Genomic DNA, 17,558 nt, shown 5'->3' with positions numbered 1-17,558 from the left:
CAACCCAAATATATACGCTGACGATGTAACAATATACAGTATATCCCTTTCAAACAAGACATTAAAGAAATCCACAATGAAATCAACCAAAGCTTACACATCATGAACACCTGGGCAGATGCATTTCGTTTGAAACTGAATGCAGAAAAAACTCAATGCCTGATACTTACCTCCCAATACAACATGAATGAATTCACCGCTATAAACACACCAAAACTAAATCTTCCAATTTCTGAAACTTTAAAAATCCTTGGAGATACTATTGACCGCCACCTAACACTCGAAAATCACGCAAACATCACAACCAAAAAGATGTTTTACAGCGTCTTCCGCAGCCTAGTGCAATCACTCGTACTTAGCCATTTGGATTACTGCAACTCACTATACGCAGGTTGTAAGGAGCAAATACTGAAGAAACTTCAAACAGCCCAGAACACAGCTGCCAGACTCATTTTCGGGAAACCAAAATACGAAAGCGCGAAGCCCTTACGAGAGAAGCTACACTGGCTCCCACTCAAGGAACGCATCACTTTTAAAGTATGCACACTAGTCCACAAAATCATTCATGGTGAAACCCCAGCCTACATGTCTGACTTAATAGACCTACCACCTAGAAACGCTAAAAGATCATCCCGAACTTTCCTGAACCTCCACTTCCCTAATTGCAAAGGCATAAAATACAAAGTGATGCACGCATCAACCTTTTCTTATATGAGCACGCAATTTTGGAACAATCTTTCACGTAACCTGAAGGCGACCAATGAGCTGACCGACTTCCGCAAACTATTGAAGACTCATCTCTTCGAAAATATCTATCGAAAGGTTCAAAACACATGAAGTCTACGCACACTGTTAGTAATACATCAATACATTCCCATCTGTACTCTCATTTTAACATACATAAACCTTAATCTACAGGTAAAATGCTATACCCGAACGTTTTTTCGCGCTATTGTTCTATAGTCCTATCATTATCCGTTGTTCCATTGTTTTGTTCCATTGTACTATTCTCTTAACGATACGTAGACTCCGTTTTAAACTCAATGCCTAACAATGTAACCACAATCGAGTTGTAACAAATTGTACTTCCATTAATACAATGTATTGTAAGCCACACTGAGCCCGCAAATAGGTGGGAAAATGTGGGATACAAATGCAATAAAATAAATAAATAAATAAAACTCAATAAAGTTAGGACATGCTTTTTGCTGTCCTATGTTTATCTGTATAATTACTGAAAATCACCACTAGCCAGGTAATTGAAAACTCCACCTAGGCTCTGTCCCAGACCACCCTGATGCTGCATGGATGGTGCCAAGGCAGTCTGTCTAGACTTTTTAGTGGCATTTCCAGATAAGAGTGCTGAAAATTGGGACTTATCTGGGTAGGAGGCACTCCTACCCAGATAAGTCCCATGGAATATCATCCACTTAGGTTGTGTTCAGTACTTGCTCGTGGTCAGTTATTGGTACCCCAGGCATAACATCAATTTGCAGCCACTTCTGTGAGAAGTACTTTGACTTCACCTGGCTTGCATCTTCTGTCTGAAAGGGGTGCACCCATCATTGTTGTTAAGTAACTATCCTGATAGGACTGTGGGTCAACCTAACCCCTCCCAGAATGCCTTGCTGACTAAGATCAGCTCCCACATTTGAATTTTAGTACACTACATTTACTCTGTTTATAACCAGCTGGGTTGTAGAGTATTCAATAAATTTGCTGTTGGCTGCAATTTTAACCTTCTTTTTTTAATTCCTGGGATATGCTGTTTGTTTAGGACACTCTTGAGGGACTTATAGCCATTGTCTGGTCTCCATCCCCCTGTGTTTAATGGGCTGAACCTGGAGACCATGTATAGTACCTAGTACATTGCCCAGGGTTACAGACAGATAAACATGGAAGCATGATGAACTTGTAACATAACATAACCAAGTCCAAATATGATCAGAGTGTTTATACATATAAGCATAAACACAGGTGTGCACATGGAAGCAAAACACATCCATGCACACACACCTGAACTGCACAGATGTACCCACCCTAGAGCAGGGCTGAACTGTGGGACAGACAAAGTGCCAACACTTACTTCTTACTGCTGGAGATGGTGTTTCAGTGTAAAGCTGGATGTTTCGTATCCTCCTGTTCTGATGCTGCCTGTCCTTTCAGTCTGGTATGAGATTTATCTACCTACAATTTCTGCCACGTCAGTATGAACTCAGACTGTTTAAAGAGTAACAAAAAAGGATGGGAGGAGAAAATGGTTCATTTTAGCTGGTTTATGCAGCTTGAGGCTTGGAATCAGGAGGGAGGGGGTCAGATACTAAAGAATGGCAAAAGGGAGAACGAAGAACAGAGATGAGAAAGGAAGGAGAGAGGGAAAAGGGCAGGGAAACTTATACATTTCTCTTTTGTAGCATACGATTCCTCAGGTACATACAAATATTTCCCACAACTGTCAGATTGTCAATGACTTTGCACAAAACAATAAACAGGAAAAACTCTGTATAATGCTTGAGGAGACAACAGAAATGGAGTGAAAGGTTATATTCTGGCAGCAGAGCTGTCTACACTTGCAGACGAGACTACATTAAACTGCTGAAGAGTCAGAATACTGAAGTTCCCAGAGCTCATCCTTCTGTGGGACTTTAATATTTATTAGATAATTTATATACCACCTTTCTGTGGTACAGTGAAAAGCTGATTCTCCTATTAAACCTCAAGTTAAGGCTTTCTTGACCCCCATGAGAGCGCTTGGCAGTAAATAGTGCGTTCATACCTCGACACATGCTGCCACACAAATTTTTTATTTCCAACCTCCTCTGAGAACTTCTCTTTGGATGATTTGGATACATTGCCGTTACCATGGATAGATCATTCATTAGTCATTTTTTCTGTTTGCTTGCTGTCTCCTGGGAAGAATAATCTGAATCATAGTTATCTAATGCTAGGATCTACTTCAGGAATTAGCACTCAAAAAAAGGACCTAGGTGTCATTGTAGACAATACGCTGAAATCTTCTGCCTGGCAGCGGCAGCCAGGAAAGCAAACAGGATGTGAGGGATTATTAGGAGAGAAATGCAAAATAAGACCAAAAATATTATAATGCCTCTGTATCACTCCATGGTGCGACCTCACCTTGAATATTGTGTTCAATTCTGGTCAACATATCTCAAAAAAGATACAGTGGAATTAGAAAAGGTTCAAAGAAGAGAAACTGAAATGATAGAGGGAATGGAACTGCTTCCGTATGAGGAAAGGCTAAAGAGGTTAGGACTCTTCATTTTGGAAAAGAGATGGGTGGGGGTGGGTGGGATATGATTGAGGTCTACAAAATCCTGAGTGGAGTGGAATGGGTGGAGGTGAATCGTTTTTTCTGTCATTCAAAAAATACAAAGACCAGGGGAAACTCAACAAAAGTGGAATGGGTAGAGGAGTGGCCTAGTGGTTAGGGTGGTGGACTTTGGTCCTGAGGAACTAAGTTCAATTCCCCTTCAGACACGGGCAGCTCCTTGTGACTCTAGGCAAGTCACTTAACCCTCCATTGCCCCATGTAAGCTGCATTGAGCCTGCCATGAGTGGGAAAGCACAGGGTACAAATGTAACAAAAAAAAAGGGAAATGGGACTTGATATACTGCCTTTCTGTGGTATTTTGCAACTATATTCAAAGTGGTTTACATATATACAGGTACTTATTTTGTACCTGGGGCAATGGAGGGTTAAGAGACTTGCCCATAGTCACAAGGAGCTGCAGTGGGAATTGAGCCCAGTTCCCCAGGATCAAAGTCTGCTGCAGTAACCACTAGGCTACTCCTCCACTCCATAGGAGGAAATATTTTTTCACTCAAAGAAGAGTTAAGCTCTGGAACTCGCTGCAGGAGGATGTGGTAATGGCAATTAGTGTATATGGGTTTAAAAAGGGTTTGGACAAGTTCATGGAGGAAAAGTCCATAGCCTGTTATTAAGATGGACATGGGGGAAACCACTGCTTGCCCTGGATTGGTAGTGTGGAATGTTGCTGCTAATTGTGCTTCTGCCAGGTATTTGTGACCTGGAGTAGCCACTACTGGAAGCAGGATAGTGGGTTAGATAGACCATTGGTCTGACCCAGTATGGCTGTGGCCTAGTGGTTAGGGTGGTGGACTTTGATCCTGAGGAACTGAGTTCAATTCCTGGCACAGGCAGCTCCTTGTGACTCTGGGAAAGTCAATTAACCCTCCATTGCCTGCCGCCATGAGCGGGGAAAGTGCAGGGTACAAATGTAACTTAAATAAATATATTCCTGTGACATCTGTTTTAGCTGCCCCACAATGGTTTAGCAACTGGAATAAATTAAACTTGACTTCCTTGGCAGCTAGATGTTAAGACCTACTTCTGACTTTACAAATTTATCGATTGATGAACAGGCCCACTTCTAGGATTCAACACTTCGGCAAGTCCGAGACCTAGGAGCTCCCCTTGGCCTTTTTGTTATGTATTGAATGTATTTAAGATAATGTAATGACTGCATCATACAACACTCTGTAAGCCACATTGAGCCTGCAAAAAGGTGGGATAATGTGGGGTACAAATGCAATAATAATAATAATAATAATGATCACTAATCATAATCATCCATGGTACTATCAAAATCTTTTCATGCTCAGACATCAGCTGCATAGGGCAGAAACCTCTGGAGAAGGAAGAGAGAACCTACTAGCCTAGCATTCTATCAAATCAAAATCAAATAAAATCAATTCTTGTACATAAGTACATAAATACATAAGTAATGCCATACTGGGAAAAGACCAAAGGTCCATTGAGCCCAGCATCCTGTCCCCGACAGCGGCCAATCCAGGTCAAGGGCACCTGGCAAGCTACCCAAACGTACAAACATTTTATACATGTTATTCCCGAAATTGTGGACTTTTCCCAAGTATACCGCTAATATCCCCTTTCCAGGGTTCAGTGTGGTTTACATTCTAGGTGAGTCAAAAGCCAATAATGTTAGTGTGAGGTATGAAAACTACTAGAGACCATTGGTATAATGCATGAAACCAAAAACATTATAGGAAAGGATAATGGATGATACTAGGAGATAGAAGTCAATGGATTGTTATGAAGCAGTCTTTGGGAACTGAAAGGTTTTTAGCCTCTTTCTGAAGCTAAGGGGTCCTTTTACTAAGCTACGTAAGCACCTATGCGCGCCCAATGCATGCCAAAATGGAGTTAGAACCTGACTACAGCGTGGCTTTTATGGTAATTTCATTTTTGGTGTGTGTCCGCTACGTGCATATGAAGAATATTTTTTATTTTTTGGCGCGTGCCAAGTGGCATTTGGCATGTGTAGGTCATTACCATCTGGTTACTGCATGAGTTTTTACCGCTAGGTCAATGGCTGGTGGTAAGGTATCAGACCCAAAATGGACACATGGCAATTTTCATTTTGCTGCACGTCCATTTTCGACAAAAACAAAAAAGGCTTTTTTAACAGGCGCGCTAAAAAATGGATTGGCGTGCGCCCAAACTCGCACCTACACTACCGCAAGTCATTTTTTAGCACGCCTTTGTAAAAGGACCCCTTAGGTAGCTGTTTTTTGTTCTGATGGCAATAGGTACAGAGTTCCATATTTTAACTCCAAGTACAGGGAATAGGGAGCTGAAAATCTTCTGATTTCGAATTGTCTTTTGAAATGGTGGCAATAGCACCAATTGTTCTTTCAGTCTGTTAGACTGGACCAAACTTAGCGAAGTGGTCTTAGTCAATAGTTCAGAGGTAAAACCCTGTAAGATTTGAAAAACTAAACAAGCAGCTTTGAACCTATCTTTCTGCTATGGGAAGCTAGTGCAGTTTGTTAAGATGAGTTGAAACGCTAGTATATACAGATTGAATATACTAGTGTTTCAACTCATCATACAGAATACAACTGCTAGACTAATATACAATTAGTCTAGCAGCTGTATTCTGTATGATTTGCAGTTTTTTTTCTGATATTGACACTTAATACCAAGAAATAGAATGTTACTGTAATCCAAGTGAGGTAGGACTAACATTTGTACTAGTAGAGCAAAGGCTTTTGGTTGAAGAATGATCTGACTAGACGTAGCTGTCTCATTTTGAATAGTGTTTTCTTCCATAGCTGGTTAATGTAGGAAGAGAAGGTGAGTGACGAATCAAGCAAGACCCCTAGTACTATGGTTTCAAACTTGACTATAAAGCTTTGACCATTGGGCAAAGATATTGATGATGGGACCTCAACTCCCTGATTTCGGAACCAAAGGACCTTGTTTTTTTGCGCATTCAATTTCAGTTTATAGATCAGAGCCCAGGTGCTAACAGCAGTCATGCCATTCACTACAGACTGAATTGTATCTTTGATGCTGTCACTGGTAAGAGAAGCAGGATGTCATCCGCATAGGATAATAGTAGTTCATTAAGACCCAGATGTACTGAGGCAAGGAATGACATAAAGAGATTGAACATGATAGGTGGGAGGGGAGATCTACAGTTAGGAGACCATTAGTTTGAAAGTTGGTTGTTTTTCTTGACAGAATAGCTTCAATTTGAAAGGAATTCACTGAAACGTTTTATCACAGTCCCTGTTATTCCTATCTGATCCAGACGTTCGAATAGCATAAATACATAAGTACATAAATATTGCCATACTGGGACAGACTGAAGGCCCATCAAACCCAGCATCCTGTTTCTAACAGTGGCCAATCCAGGTCACAAGTACCTGGCAAGATCCCAAAACAGTACAATACATTTTATACTGCTTATTCTAGAAATAAGCGGTGGATTTTCCCCAAGTCCATTTTAATAATAGTCTATGGACTTTTCTTTTAGGAAGCCATCCAAACTTTTTTAAAACCCTGCTAAGTTAACTGTTTTTACTATATTCTCTGGCAATGAATTCCAGAGTTTAATTACACATTGAGTGAAGAAATATTTTTTCCAATTCATTTTAAATTTACTACTTTGTAGCTTCATTGCGTGCCCCCTAGTCCTAGTATTTTTGGAAAGAGGAAACAATCGATTCACATCTACCCATTCCACTCCACTCGTTATTTTATAGACCTTTATCATAGCCTTCTTTTCTCCAAGAGCCCTAGCCACTTCAGCCTTTCCTCATAGGGAAGTAGTCCCATCCCCTCTATTATTTTAGTTGCCCTTCTCTGTACCTTTTCTAATTCCACTATATCTTTTTTGAGATGTGGTGACCAGAATTGAACACACTATTTTAGGTACGGTCGCACCATGGAACGATACATTTTTGTTTTCCATACCTTTCCTAATAATAGCTTACATTCTATTTGCTTTCTTAGCCGCAGCTGCACACTATGCAGAGGGTTTCAACGTATCATCAACGATGATGCCCTGGTTGGTGACTCCTAATGTGGAACCTTGCATTATGTAACTATAATTTGGGTTCCTCTTTCCCACATGCACCACTTTGCACTTTCTCACATTAAACATCATCTGCTATTTAGATATCCAGTCTCCCAGTCTCGTAAGGTCCTTTTCTAATTTTTCACAATCCTCTTGCAATTTAACAAATTTGAATAACTTTGTGTTGTCAGCAAATTTAATTACCTCACTAGTTACTCCCATCTTTAGATCATTTATAAATATGTTAAAAAGCAGCAGTCCCAGCACAGACCCCTGGGGAACCCCACTATCTACCCTTCTCCATTGAGAATACTGACCATTTAACCCTACTCTCTTTTTCTATCCTTTAACCAGTTTTTAATCCACAATAGGACAGTACCTCGTTTTCTGGAGTCTTTCATGAGGTACTTTGTCAAATGCCTTTTGAAAATCCAAATATACAATATTGACCAGCTCACCTTCATCCATATGTTTGCTCACCCCTCCAAAGAAATGTAATTTATTTTATTTATTTATTTATTGCACTTGTATCCCACATTTTCCCACCTATTTGCAGGCTCAATGTGGCTTACAAAGACCTGTTATGGCTTCGCCATTCCAGGGTCAAAGATACAATTGGTGTTACAAAAAGATCAAGGATGACAAAAAAGATCTAAGCAGACATTTATGGAAATATGACTTTCAGAATAAGGTGAAGTGGTGAGGTGTTATAATTAAGCTATGGATTCTCGTGGTAGGCCTTGTTGAAGAGATAGGTTTTCAGAGATTTGCGAAAGTTAGTTATATCGTTAATTGTTTTCAGGTTAGTTGGTAGTGCATTCCACAGCTGCATGCTCATGTATAGATTGGTGAGGCAATATTTCCCTTCACTAAATCCATGTCTCGCTGCACCCTACGCCTGGAATAAACTTCCTGAGCCCCTACGTCTTGCCCCATCCTTGGCCACCTTTAAATCTAGACTGAAAGCCCACCTCTTTAACATTGCTTTTGACTCGTAACCACTTGTAACCACTCGCTTCCACCTACCCTCCTCTCTTCCTTCCCGTTCACATTAATTGATTTGATTTGCTTACTTTATTTATTTTTTTGTCTATTAGATTGTAAGCTCTTTTGAGCAGGGACTGTCTTTCTTCTATGTTTGTGCAGCGCTGCGTATGCCTTGTAGCGCTATAGAAATGCTAAATAGTAGTAGTAGTAGTAGTTAGCTTTGTATCATTAATCCTTGCTTTTGAATATGCTCTGTAATTTTGTTCTTTATATTAGTCTCTACCATTTTGTCCGGCACCAACGTCAGGCCCACCGGTCTATAATTTCTCAGATCTCCTCTGGAACCTTTTTAAAAAATCGGCATTACATTGGCCACCCTCCAATCTTCTGGAACCACACTTGATTTTAAAGATAAATTACATATTACTATCAATAGTTCTGCAAGTTCATTTCATTTTTCAATTCTATCAGTACTCAGGAATGAATACCAGCCGGTCCAGGAGATTTGCTACTCTTCAACTTGTCAAATTGCGCCATTACATCCTCCAGGTTTATAGAGATTTAATTCAGTTTCTATGACTCAGCTTTGAATACCATTTCTGGCACCAGTATCTCTCCAAAATCTTCCTTGGTGAAGACCAAAGCAAAGAATTCATGTAATCTCTCCGCTATGGCTTTATCTTCCCTGAGTGCCCCTTTTAGCCCTTGGTCATCTAGCGGTCCAATCGATTCTTTTGCCAGCTTCTTGCTTTTAACATATCTAAAAAAGTTTTACTATCAGGCTCATTTTCAAAAGAGAAGGACGGCCATCTTTCGACACAAATCGGAAGATGGGCGTCCTTCTCACAGGGTCGCCCAAATCGGTATAATCGAGAGCTGATTTTGGGCGTCCCCAACTGCTTTCCATCACAGGGACGACCAAAGTTCACAGGTGCGTGTCAGAGACATAGAGAAGGCGGGACTTGGGCGTGCCTAACACATGGACGTCCTTGACCCATAATGGAAAAAAAAGGGTGTCCCTGATGAGCACTTAGATGACTTTACCTGGTCCTGTTTTTCTTACGACCAAGGCACAAAAAGGCACCCAAACTGACCAGATGACCACTGGAGAGAATCGGGGATGACCTCCCCTTACTCCCCCAGTGGTCACTAACCCCCTTCCCCCCTCAAAAAAATCTTTCAAAATATTTTGTGCCAGCCTCTATGTCAGCCTCAAATGTCATACTCAGGTCCATGACAGCAGTATGCAGGTCCCTGGAGCAGTTTTAGAGGGTGCAGTGCACTTCAGGCAGGCGGACTCAGGCCCATCCCCCCCTACCTGTTACACTTATGGTGGTAAACGTGAGCCCTGCAAAACCCATCACAAACCCACTGTACCCACATCTAGGTGACCCCTTCACCCCTTAGGGCTATGGTAGTGGTGTACAGCTGTGGGTAGTGGGTTTTGGAGGGATTTGGGGGGCTATATACCTGGGAGCAATTTCTGAAGTCTACTGCAGTGCCCCCTAGGGTGCCCGGTTGGTGTCCTGGCATGTGAGGGGGACCAGTGCACTATGAATGCTGGCTCCTTCCATGACCAAAGGGCTTGCATTTGGCCGTTTCTGTGATGGGCGTCCTTGGTTTCCATTATCACCGAAAATCAGAAACCCATCTCTAAGGACGACCTAAATTTCAAGATTTGGGCGTCCCCGACCATATTATTGAAACGAAAGATGGATGTCCATCTTATTTTGATAATATGGGCTTCCCCGCCCCTCCATTGGGACGTTTTGCAAGGACGTCCTCAGCAAAACTTGGGCATCCCTTCGATTATGCCCCTCCACGTGTTTTTGCCTCCAGCACAATCTTTTTTTCAAAGTCCCTCTTTGCCTTCCTTATCAGCACTTTGCAATTGACTTGCTATTTCTTATGCTGTTTCTTATTATTTGCAGTTGGATCCTCTTTCCATTTTCTGAAAGATTTTCTTTTAGCTCTAATAGCTTCCTTCACCTCATTTTTAACCATGGCAGCTGTTGTTTGGTCTTCCTTCCTCCTTTTTTAATACAAGGAATATATTTGGCCTGGGCTTCCAGCTTTGTATCCACACCTCATGTAAATTTTTGATCTTTACGGCTAGGGTGTTTCTTAGTACAGTTTTTTCTAGACAGATTATAGATTATGGGGATAGGGTTAGGCACTAAGTTATTTGGTAAGTTGACGCTTGATGTGCTCAAAAAGGCTAAGCAAATCCATTTGAGCCACTTCATGCTGACAGCTTTTGGAGCTAATTTAAGTCAGTTGGGTTCAGCGCTCTTTATCAGTCTTAAATGTGCAGTGTTAAAGACTTCAGATCAGGATTCTCCCTGAGGGTGGAAGCCACTGATGGTGATGAGAAGTCATGGTGTCTCAGGAGCTCATAAGGTGGGGAGGTGTGGATGTGCCGTTGTGGTTGACTCCAAAATGATGCTGCCATTCTTCCATAGTCAGTTGTGAAACAGTAAGGGAGAGTTTAGAGCATGTGAGAGGCTACAGTGTAGCTCTTATGTTATAGAATTGTCAATGTTCTTTGTATGCTGTTTGAATTATGGTTAAAGTACAGACCTGATCAGGACAGGTATTTGTATGACAGAGGAGAGAGAATAATCGACCTTAAGCACTCCTTGGGTTCCTCATTCTTTCAAGCTGCGTTCTTCCATAGCCAGTCGTACAGCTGTGAAAGGAGAGTTAAGGGTGGGTGACAGGCCACAGTGTAGCTCTCCTGATTACAAATTCAGATAATTCTCTTTATTCAAGTTGCAGACTTGGAGTTGCTGCAGGCAATGGAGAGGGGAAGAGGAGGGAAGCTGAACAGTTCAGGTAATTGAGGGATCTTTTTACTAAGCTGCAGGAAAAATGGCCTTGCGCTAGTGGCAGGGGCCATTTTTCCTGCGCGCCAGGGTCCTTTTTACCACAGCCAGTAAAAGCCCCCCCCCCAAACAAAATGGCCACGCTGTGAGATAACTCTTACCGCATGGCCATTCAGCGGTGTGCCCTTACTGCCACCCACTGAGGCGATGATAAGGGCTCCTGCGCTAACCCGGTGGTAACCAGGCAGCGGCAATGCCTGATTACCACCGGGTTAATGCCACACAAGCCATTTCGGTAGTCCCGAAAGAGCAAGCGGTACTTTAAAAACTTGAAACAAGGTAATTTGGTTTTTAATGTCCAGTATCTAATATTTAACAGGCACTTCTGTTCATTAAAGACATACATCAAACGGCTGTCTTTCACTCCTGTGAAATTGTTTGGAAGTTTTAATACTGAGGAAGCTTCAGCAGGATATCAGTAATTTAGAGATAGTATAAGTTAAAGATATGAACTTTAACTCACAAATTGTAGTGATGGTTTCAGTTTGCAGTTTCTGATCCTGATGTCCTTTGTTCCAATTGATGCAGATCTCTGGAGGCCTTTTTAATTGTAGATCCAGCTCATATCACAAGCAGAGAGAAAGGGTGGTTGCTTGCAAAATGCAGGGAGGACAAAAGTTGCATTTGTCCAAACAAATCAAATGAAATTAACTTAGTGAAGGAAGGAAATTCTAAATAAAAATAAATTCAGGACTGGTTCCCCGACGTAGATCAAGAAAAAGTATATAAACTTTGGGCCATAAATAAGCAAATTATGGATTATTTAACCTAGATTTTAGGAGCTCGATGTCAACACATTCTCTCCCTGAGCCCTCGCTATGAGAATCAACTTTATCATTGCCGCAAGGAAAACAAACAGGCTAAGCAAGAATGCTACCCAAAGATTATTCAGGAAAACATTAAGCAATCTAAAAAATAATGTAACATAATTACGAGTCTTATTAACCCTCCTGAAGAAGTTAATGCCTCTCAACTCTTGGTAGCAATATTAGCATCAATTTTTGCCAACAGAATTGCTTCCTTATGTGATACCTTTGTTTAGTTCAATGATGTCTCTTCTTTTGGATCATATACAGTTTCTGTGCAAGTTCTGCTAGAGAATGCTACCTGAGAAGGCCAGTTCCAGTCATAGGAGCTGGCTTTGTGGGTGCTGTGGGTGCTTGAGCACCCCCAATATTGAGAGAATTCATTGTATGTGTCCAGGGAGGGGTTATTTCCTTTGGGCTTAGCACCCCCCAATAATTCTGAAAAGTTGGCTCCTATGGTTCCAGTTCCCAGTCATAATTTTTGTGCTAATATTTGGGCATCTTTTACCATGATGTCAAGGCTTGACATTGAAACTTGGCATTGGCCTTTTAGGCCGCATCTTTGATGCTTTGTTCATATTTGATCAACCAATCTCCTCAGTTACAAAATCTTGCTTTTTAGTCTTACATCAAAAGTGTTCCATTTGCTTTTATTTCAACCACAGGGTACTGGTGATACTCAGACTGAAACCAGTTGTTTATAAGTACGTAAGTATATAAGTATTTTAAAATTCTTTTACTGGCCTGTAAGGCATTTTTCACTGGTCTTCCTTAGGTACCTACTTGATCCTGTTGTCTTCTTTGCAACCTACTAGATCTCATAATGAAAACGTGTCATCTCTTGTCTGTTGCTCGTAAAACGCTGAAGTTGACATATCATTTACCATTTTTCTTTCTTGTAACTTCATAATGGAATGCTTTGCCACCATACCTCTAAAAGGAATCTTCTTGTAATAAATTTACATCTGGTTCAAAAACCTTTTTCTTTGTTAAAGTCTGTGAGGACTGATTGAGCCTGTAACCTTTTGCCTCCCTGAGTCCCTTCCCATTGTCTGACGCATTAAAGTGCATAGGGCTTTTTCTTACTACCTGCTTATTTTAACTAGTGCTATTGTTTATTTGTTGTTTAGTTTTATGTTGTGGTATTGTAATTATTGAATTGTTGTAAGCTGTCTTGATGTTGCGGAGAGAGCAGGAATGGAGTGAAATGTTATATTCTGCCAGCAGAGCTGAGTCGCTTACAGACTAAACTACCAGAGAGCCACAAGTACAGGACCTAAATCCAATATTTCTTCCTGCTTTTCCAATTTAAGTGATCCCTATCTGAAGACTGGAAAGTGTCTTATTTATTTCTTGTTGTGCCTGTTGTCAGTCTGTAGATAGTAACTTCCAAGGAAAAGGAACTGTGAAGTACTATACACATGATAGATAAATACATAAATTATTATTATTATTATTTCTTCTACCTCTTTATTAAATATTACTTCTAGTCCTGTCATACCCATTCACAGGTGTGAACAGATTACAGATGACCAAAGAAATAAGATAAAATACAATAACATGACCTTAAAATAGAATAAAACAACCAAACATAAAACTAACAAAATCACATAGACAAAAACTAGTACAAGCACAGCAACCAATAAAATACACAGTAAAGCAGGTCTAAGATTAACTATTAATATCTGTGCCTCATACAAAGATAAGATAGTATAGTATATTAGCCTGGGTCAAAGGCAATTTGAACAAAATGTGTTTGCCTTCTTGATGTAAGACAGCAAGTAGGTTTCTAGTCTAAAAGCCTCTAGAAGGGAATGCCATAGCCTGGTTCCATTTTGATCCTGGGTATCAACGAGATGGCACCGTCCAACAGATGGAACAGCTAACACCCCTCACCCACTTGATCCCTGTGACCATGAAGGTACAGATTGCGAAACGAAGATCTGAGATAGCAGGAATGTCGCAATGTAATGCCTTAAAAATCCAGCACTATCACTTTGAAGTTCATATGCCAGTTAATGGATAACCAGTAGAAGTTACCAAGGCTGGGAGTAATATGTTTAACATGGTGAATTATCAAACAGCAGAATTTGTGCTCTGTCCAGGCAGGCTACATTTAAAATGCTTTTAAAGAGGAACCCTGTACACTGAGAATAACAGAATTACAATAGACAAGAGAAGAGATAATCACAGCCTGAAGTCCTGTTCTGAAATCATTGTATGTTAAGTACATTTTCAGCTTATGTGGCACACAAGGTGTAGAAAAGGGATTCCGCAGTACAGCCTTGATATGAGGGTGGATTTTAATGAAGAGTCCATTACGACATCCAGATTGATTAGGGGTGTCACAGTCATCTCCATAAAGATAAAAGCAGGAGATCAGGCAGAACCTTTTGACTGGTGACTAAAATTCCATCCTATTTAACACCAGACCAAAAACTAATGCCAATATCTTAAATGGCTACTGCACATGTTATTCAAGGCTGTCAATCATAAGTCCTTTCTGACAGCCAAATACAGAGGCCCTTTTACTAAAAAGCATTAAAATCTGGGCTTTAGTGCCTTTTAATGTGGGAGTTTCGTTGTGCTAAGCCCAGATTTAGGGACCCTTTACCAAGTGGTGGTAAAAGGTGGCCCACAGTGGTGTCAGTGCGTGGGATCAGGGCCGCTGAGAGACTAGGCTGGGCTCGGGGCAAGGCTGCCCCCCGCTGCCCTCCTCCGCCCCCCGGCTGCGGCCCCCCCGCCGCTTCAGTCCGGCGTCTGATGTAACTTCCGGTTTCCGCGAGGGCGGGACACAGGGAGGGAATGCCAGAAGAGAGGCGATCTTCGATTGCCGCTTTGAATGAAGGGGGCCCGGAGCCGTGGAGGCAGGCAGGTGAGACCGGGGACTGTAGCGCCGGCTGCCTGACCACGGCGCCGGGCCCCCCTTGGAGGCCCGGGCCCGGGGAATTTTGACTCCCCGCCCCCCTCTCGGCGGCCCTGCGTGGGATTGCTACATGCTGAGGCCATCTTTCACTGCAGCATGTAAAAGGGCCCCAATAGAAGCAGTAAATGGCTGTGCGCTACTTAAAAATTTGTCACGCTGCCATTTACTGCCAGAGCCCTTACCACCTCCTGTTTAGGAAGCGATGAGGGCTCCAGCTGTAAAGCAGTGGTAATCGGGCAGTCTGTGGCACTGCCTGATTACTGCCAGGACGTCAGACACACAGAAACCGAAGCCTGCGCAGCCGCATTGCTGATCTGCAAAGGCAGGCTTCTACATGGAATGTTGCTAGTGGAGGAGTAGCCTAGTGGTCAGTGTAGCAGACTCTGATTCTGGGGAACTGGGTTTGAGTCCCACTGCAGCTCCTTGTAACTCTGGGCAAGTCACTTAACCCTCCATTGCCCCTGGTACAAAATAAGTACCTGAATATATGTAAACCGCTTTGAATGTAGTTGCAAAAACCTCAGAAAGGCAGTATATCAAGTCCCATTTCCCTTTCCCTATTTGAGATTCTAAATGGAATGTTGCTACTATTTAAGATTCTACATGGAATGTTGCTGCTATTGGAGATTCTGTTGCTACTATTTGAGATTCTACATGGAATGTTGCTATTCCACTAGCAACATTCCATGTAAAAGCCTGCCCTTGTGATCACCAATGCGGCCGCGTAGGCTTCTGTTTCTGTGAGTCTGACGTCCTGCACGTATGTGCAGGACATCAGATTCACAGATACAGAAGCCTGCGCGACCGCATTGCTGATCTTCAAGGGCAGGCTTCTACATGGAATGTTGCTAGTGGAGGAGTAGCCTAGTGGTCAGTGTAGCAGACTCTGATTCTGGGGAACTGGGTTTGAGTCCCACTGCAGCTCCTTGTAACTCTGGGCAAGTCACTTAACCCTCCATTGCCCCTGGTATAAAATAAGTACCTGAATATATGTAAACCGCTTTGAATGTAGTTGCAAAAACCTCAGAAAGGCGGTATATCAAGTCCCATTTCCCTTCCCTTCCCCTTATTGCCCCCCAAGCTTCCATCCTCCTTCCTGCCTAGAGGCAAAGACATTATCCAATACAACCCACAATACCCTTCAACTCAAGCAAGGAGAAACCAAAGACCATTTGCCAGAAAGTTAACAAAGTGGCTGTCACGTTTCCTGGCTGTTCTGAGCTGGGCACTGGTGGCCATCTTGGATTCAGGTTTATTCCAGGGTTCGGCGGCCATCTTGGAGAGGGCTGTTAGGCCAGGGCAGCCATCTTGGAGGTGGCAGCTGCAGGAAGGACGCCTTTATTTGGTCGCAGGGTGTTCCTGATGGGGGCTGCCATCTTGTTTTCAGCTGTGCCTGGTTGAGCCTGATTCCTTCCTATTTAAGGCTCTGTCCTCAGTCTATCAGTGCTTCGGCTTCTACTCGGTTCGCTGACTAGTAGCAGTGCTTTGGATCTACTTCTGATGGATACCTGGTTCTGACCTTTGCCTGTTCCTGGACCTGCTTCTGACAGCTGCCTGGTATTGACCACTGCCTGTTCCTGGACCTGCTTTTGACCTCTGCCTGGTATTGACCTCTGCCTGTTCCTGGACCTGCTTTTGACTGCTGCCTGGTACTGACCCCTGCCTGTTCCTGCACCTTCTAGTGACTGCTGCCTGGTGTTGACCTGTTGCCTAGCCCTGGTTTGCTGTGACCTGCTGTTTGGTCTAACCCTGTGGACTTTGTGCTGGACTTTGTTCTCTCTGTTGCTGGCTGCCCGAACTCAGGGGCTCAACTCCTGGGGAACGTGGGAGGCATAGAGAGGACTCAGTGGCATCCTGCTTGTGAAAGCGTCCATCGCTCAAAAGACTGCCAACTAAGCCAGACAGAGCGCGAGCTATCATGCTTAAATCATTTTTTTTTTTTGCAGGTCGCTGCTAATTTTTCCATTAAACCATGGGTCTTGTAAAAAATGGGGGAGCACTTACCACTTCTATTTAGGAGGTGCTAAGTGCCTTCACGTTAAGTCTGCTTTATCCAGTTAATGAGCGCTATTATGAATGCACTAGCTGGATAATGCTTCCATGCACATTTCCTGCCCATGGCACTCCCTCTCCCAAAAATGCAAAAAAAAAAAAAAAAAAGATGCTTGATTAGGGTGTGCAAACCTGCAAATTGCTGCAAAATACTTTAGCACATTTTATGGTGCGCTTTATTTAGGGGTGTGTGGAATAAAGTGGCCCCAGTGCACCCTTAACGTGAGTGCTAAGACCACTTTCTACCACAGCAGTAAAATGGCTGATTTCCCATGTTTTAAATTAATGTCATATGCTAATCAGTGCTGGCTTGCCCACTGTCTGCCACGCCCCCTCTGCCATAAAAATGAAACTACTTTTTAGCACGTGGTTTGTGCATGCTAATCTCAGACTTGCTGCAGGATCTACCGCGGTAAGTCTTTTTAAGCTGTGGTAAGTGCATGCTAGCACTTACCGCATACCATAGCTTAGTAAAACATAAGAATAGCTATACTGCGTCAGACCAGTGGTCCATCTAGCCTAGTATCTTGCTTCC

At 42.4% G+C, this 17,558-nt stretch overlaps 1 protein-coding gene across 1 annotated transcript in view; it reads right to left on the bottom strand.

Moving 5' to 3' along the window:
* LOC115456768 (glutathione S-transferase P 1-like) overlaps positions 1–12,048 on the bottom strand; it is a 41,504-nt gene extending 29,456 nt beyond the window's left edge. The window contains exons 1-2 of the mRNA XM_030186054.1: positions 11,703–12,048; positions 2,087–2,220 (exon numbers count right to left, since the gene is read on the bottom strand). Of these exons, the coding sequence (XP_030041914.1) occupies position 2,087 (1 nt within the window). The 5' untranslated portion in view covers positions 2,088–2,220; positions 11,703–12,048. The remainder of the gene's footprint in view (positions 1–2,086; positions 2,221–11,702) is intronic.
* Positions 12,049–17,558: the final 5,510 nt, after the last annotated feature.

This window comes from Microcaecilia unicolor, chromosome 1 (assembly GCF_901765095.1).
Source record: "Microcaecilia unicolor chromosome 1, aMicUni1.1, whole genome shotgun sequence".
Taxonomy (NCBI): Eukaryota; Metazoa; Chordata; class Amphibia; order Gymnophiona; family Siphonopidae; genus Microcaecilia; species Microcaecilia unicolor.
Note: the sequence above shows the minus strand (reverse complement) of the source record. Positions and strands in the feature narration are given on the sequence as shown.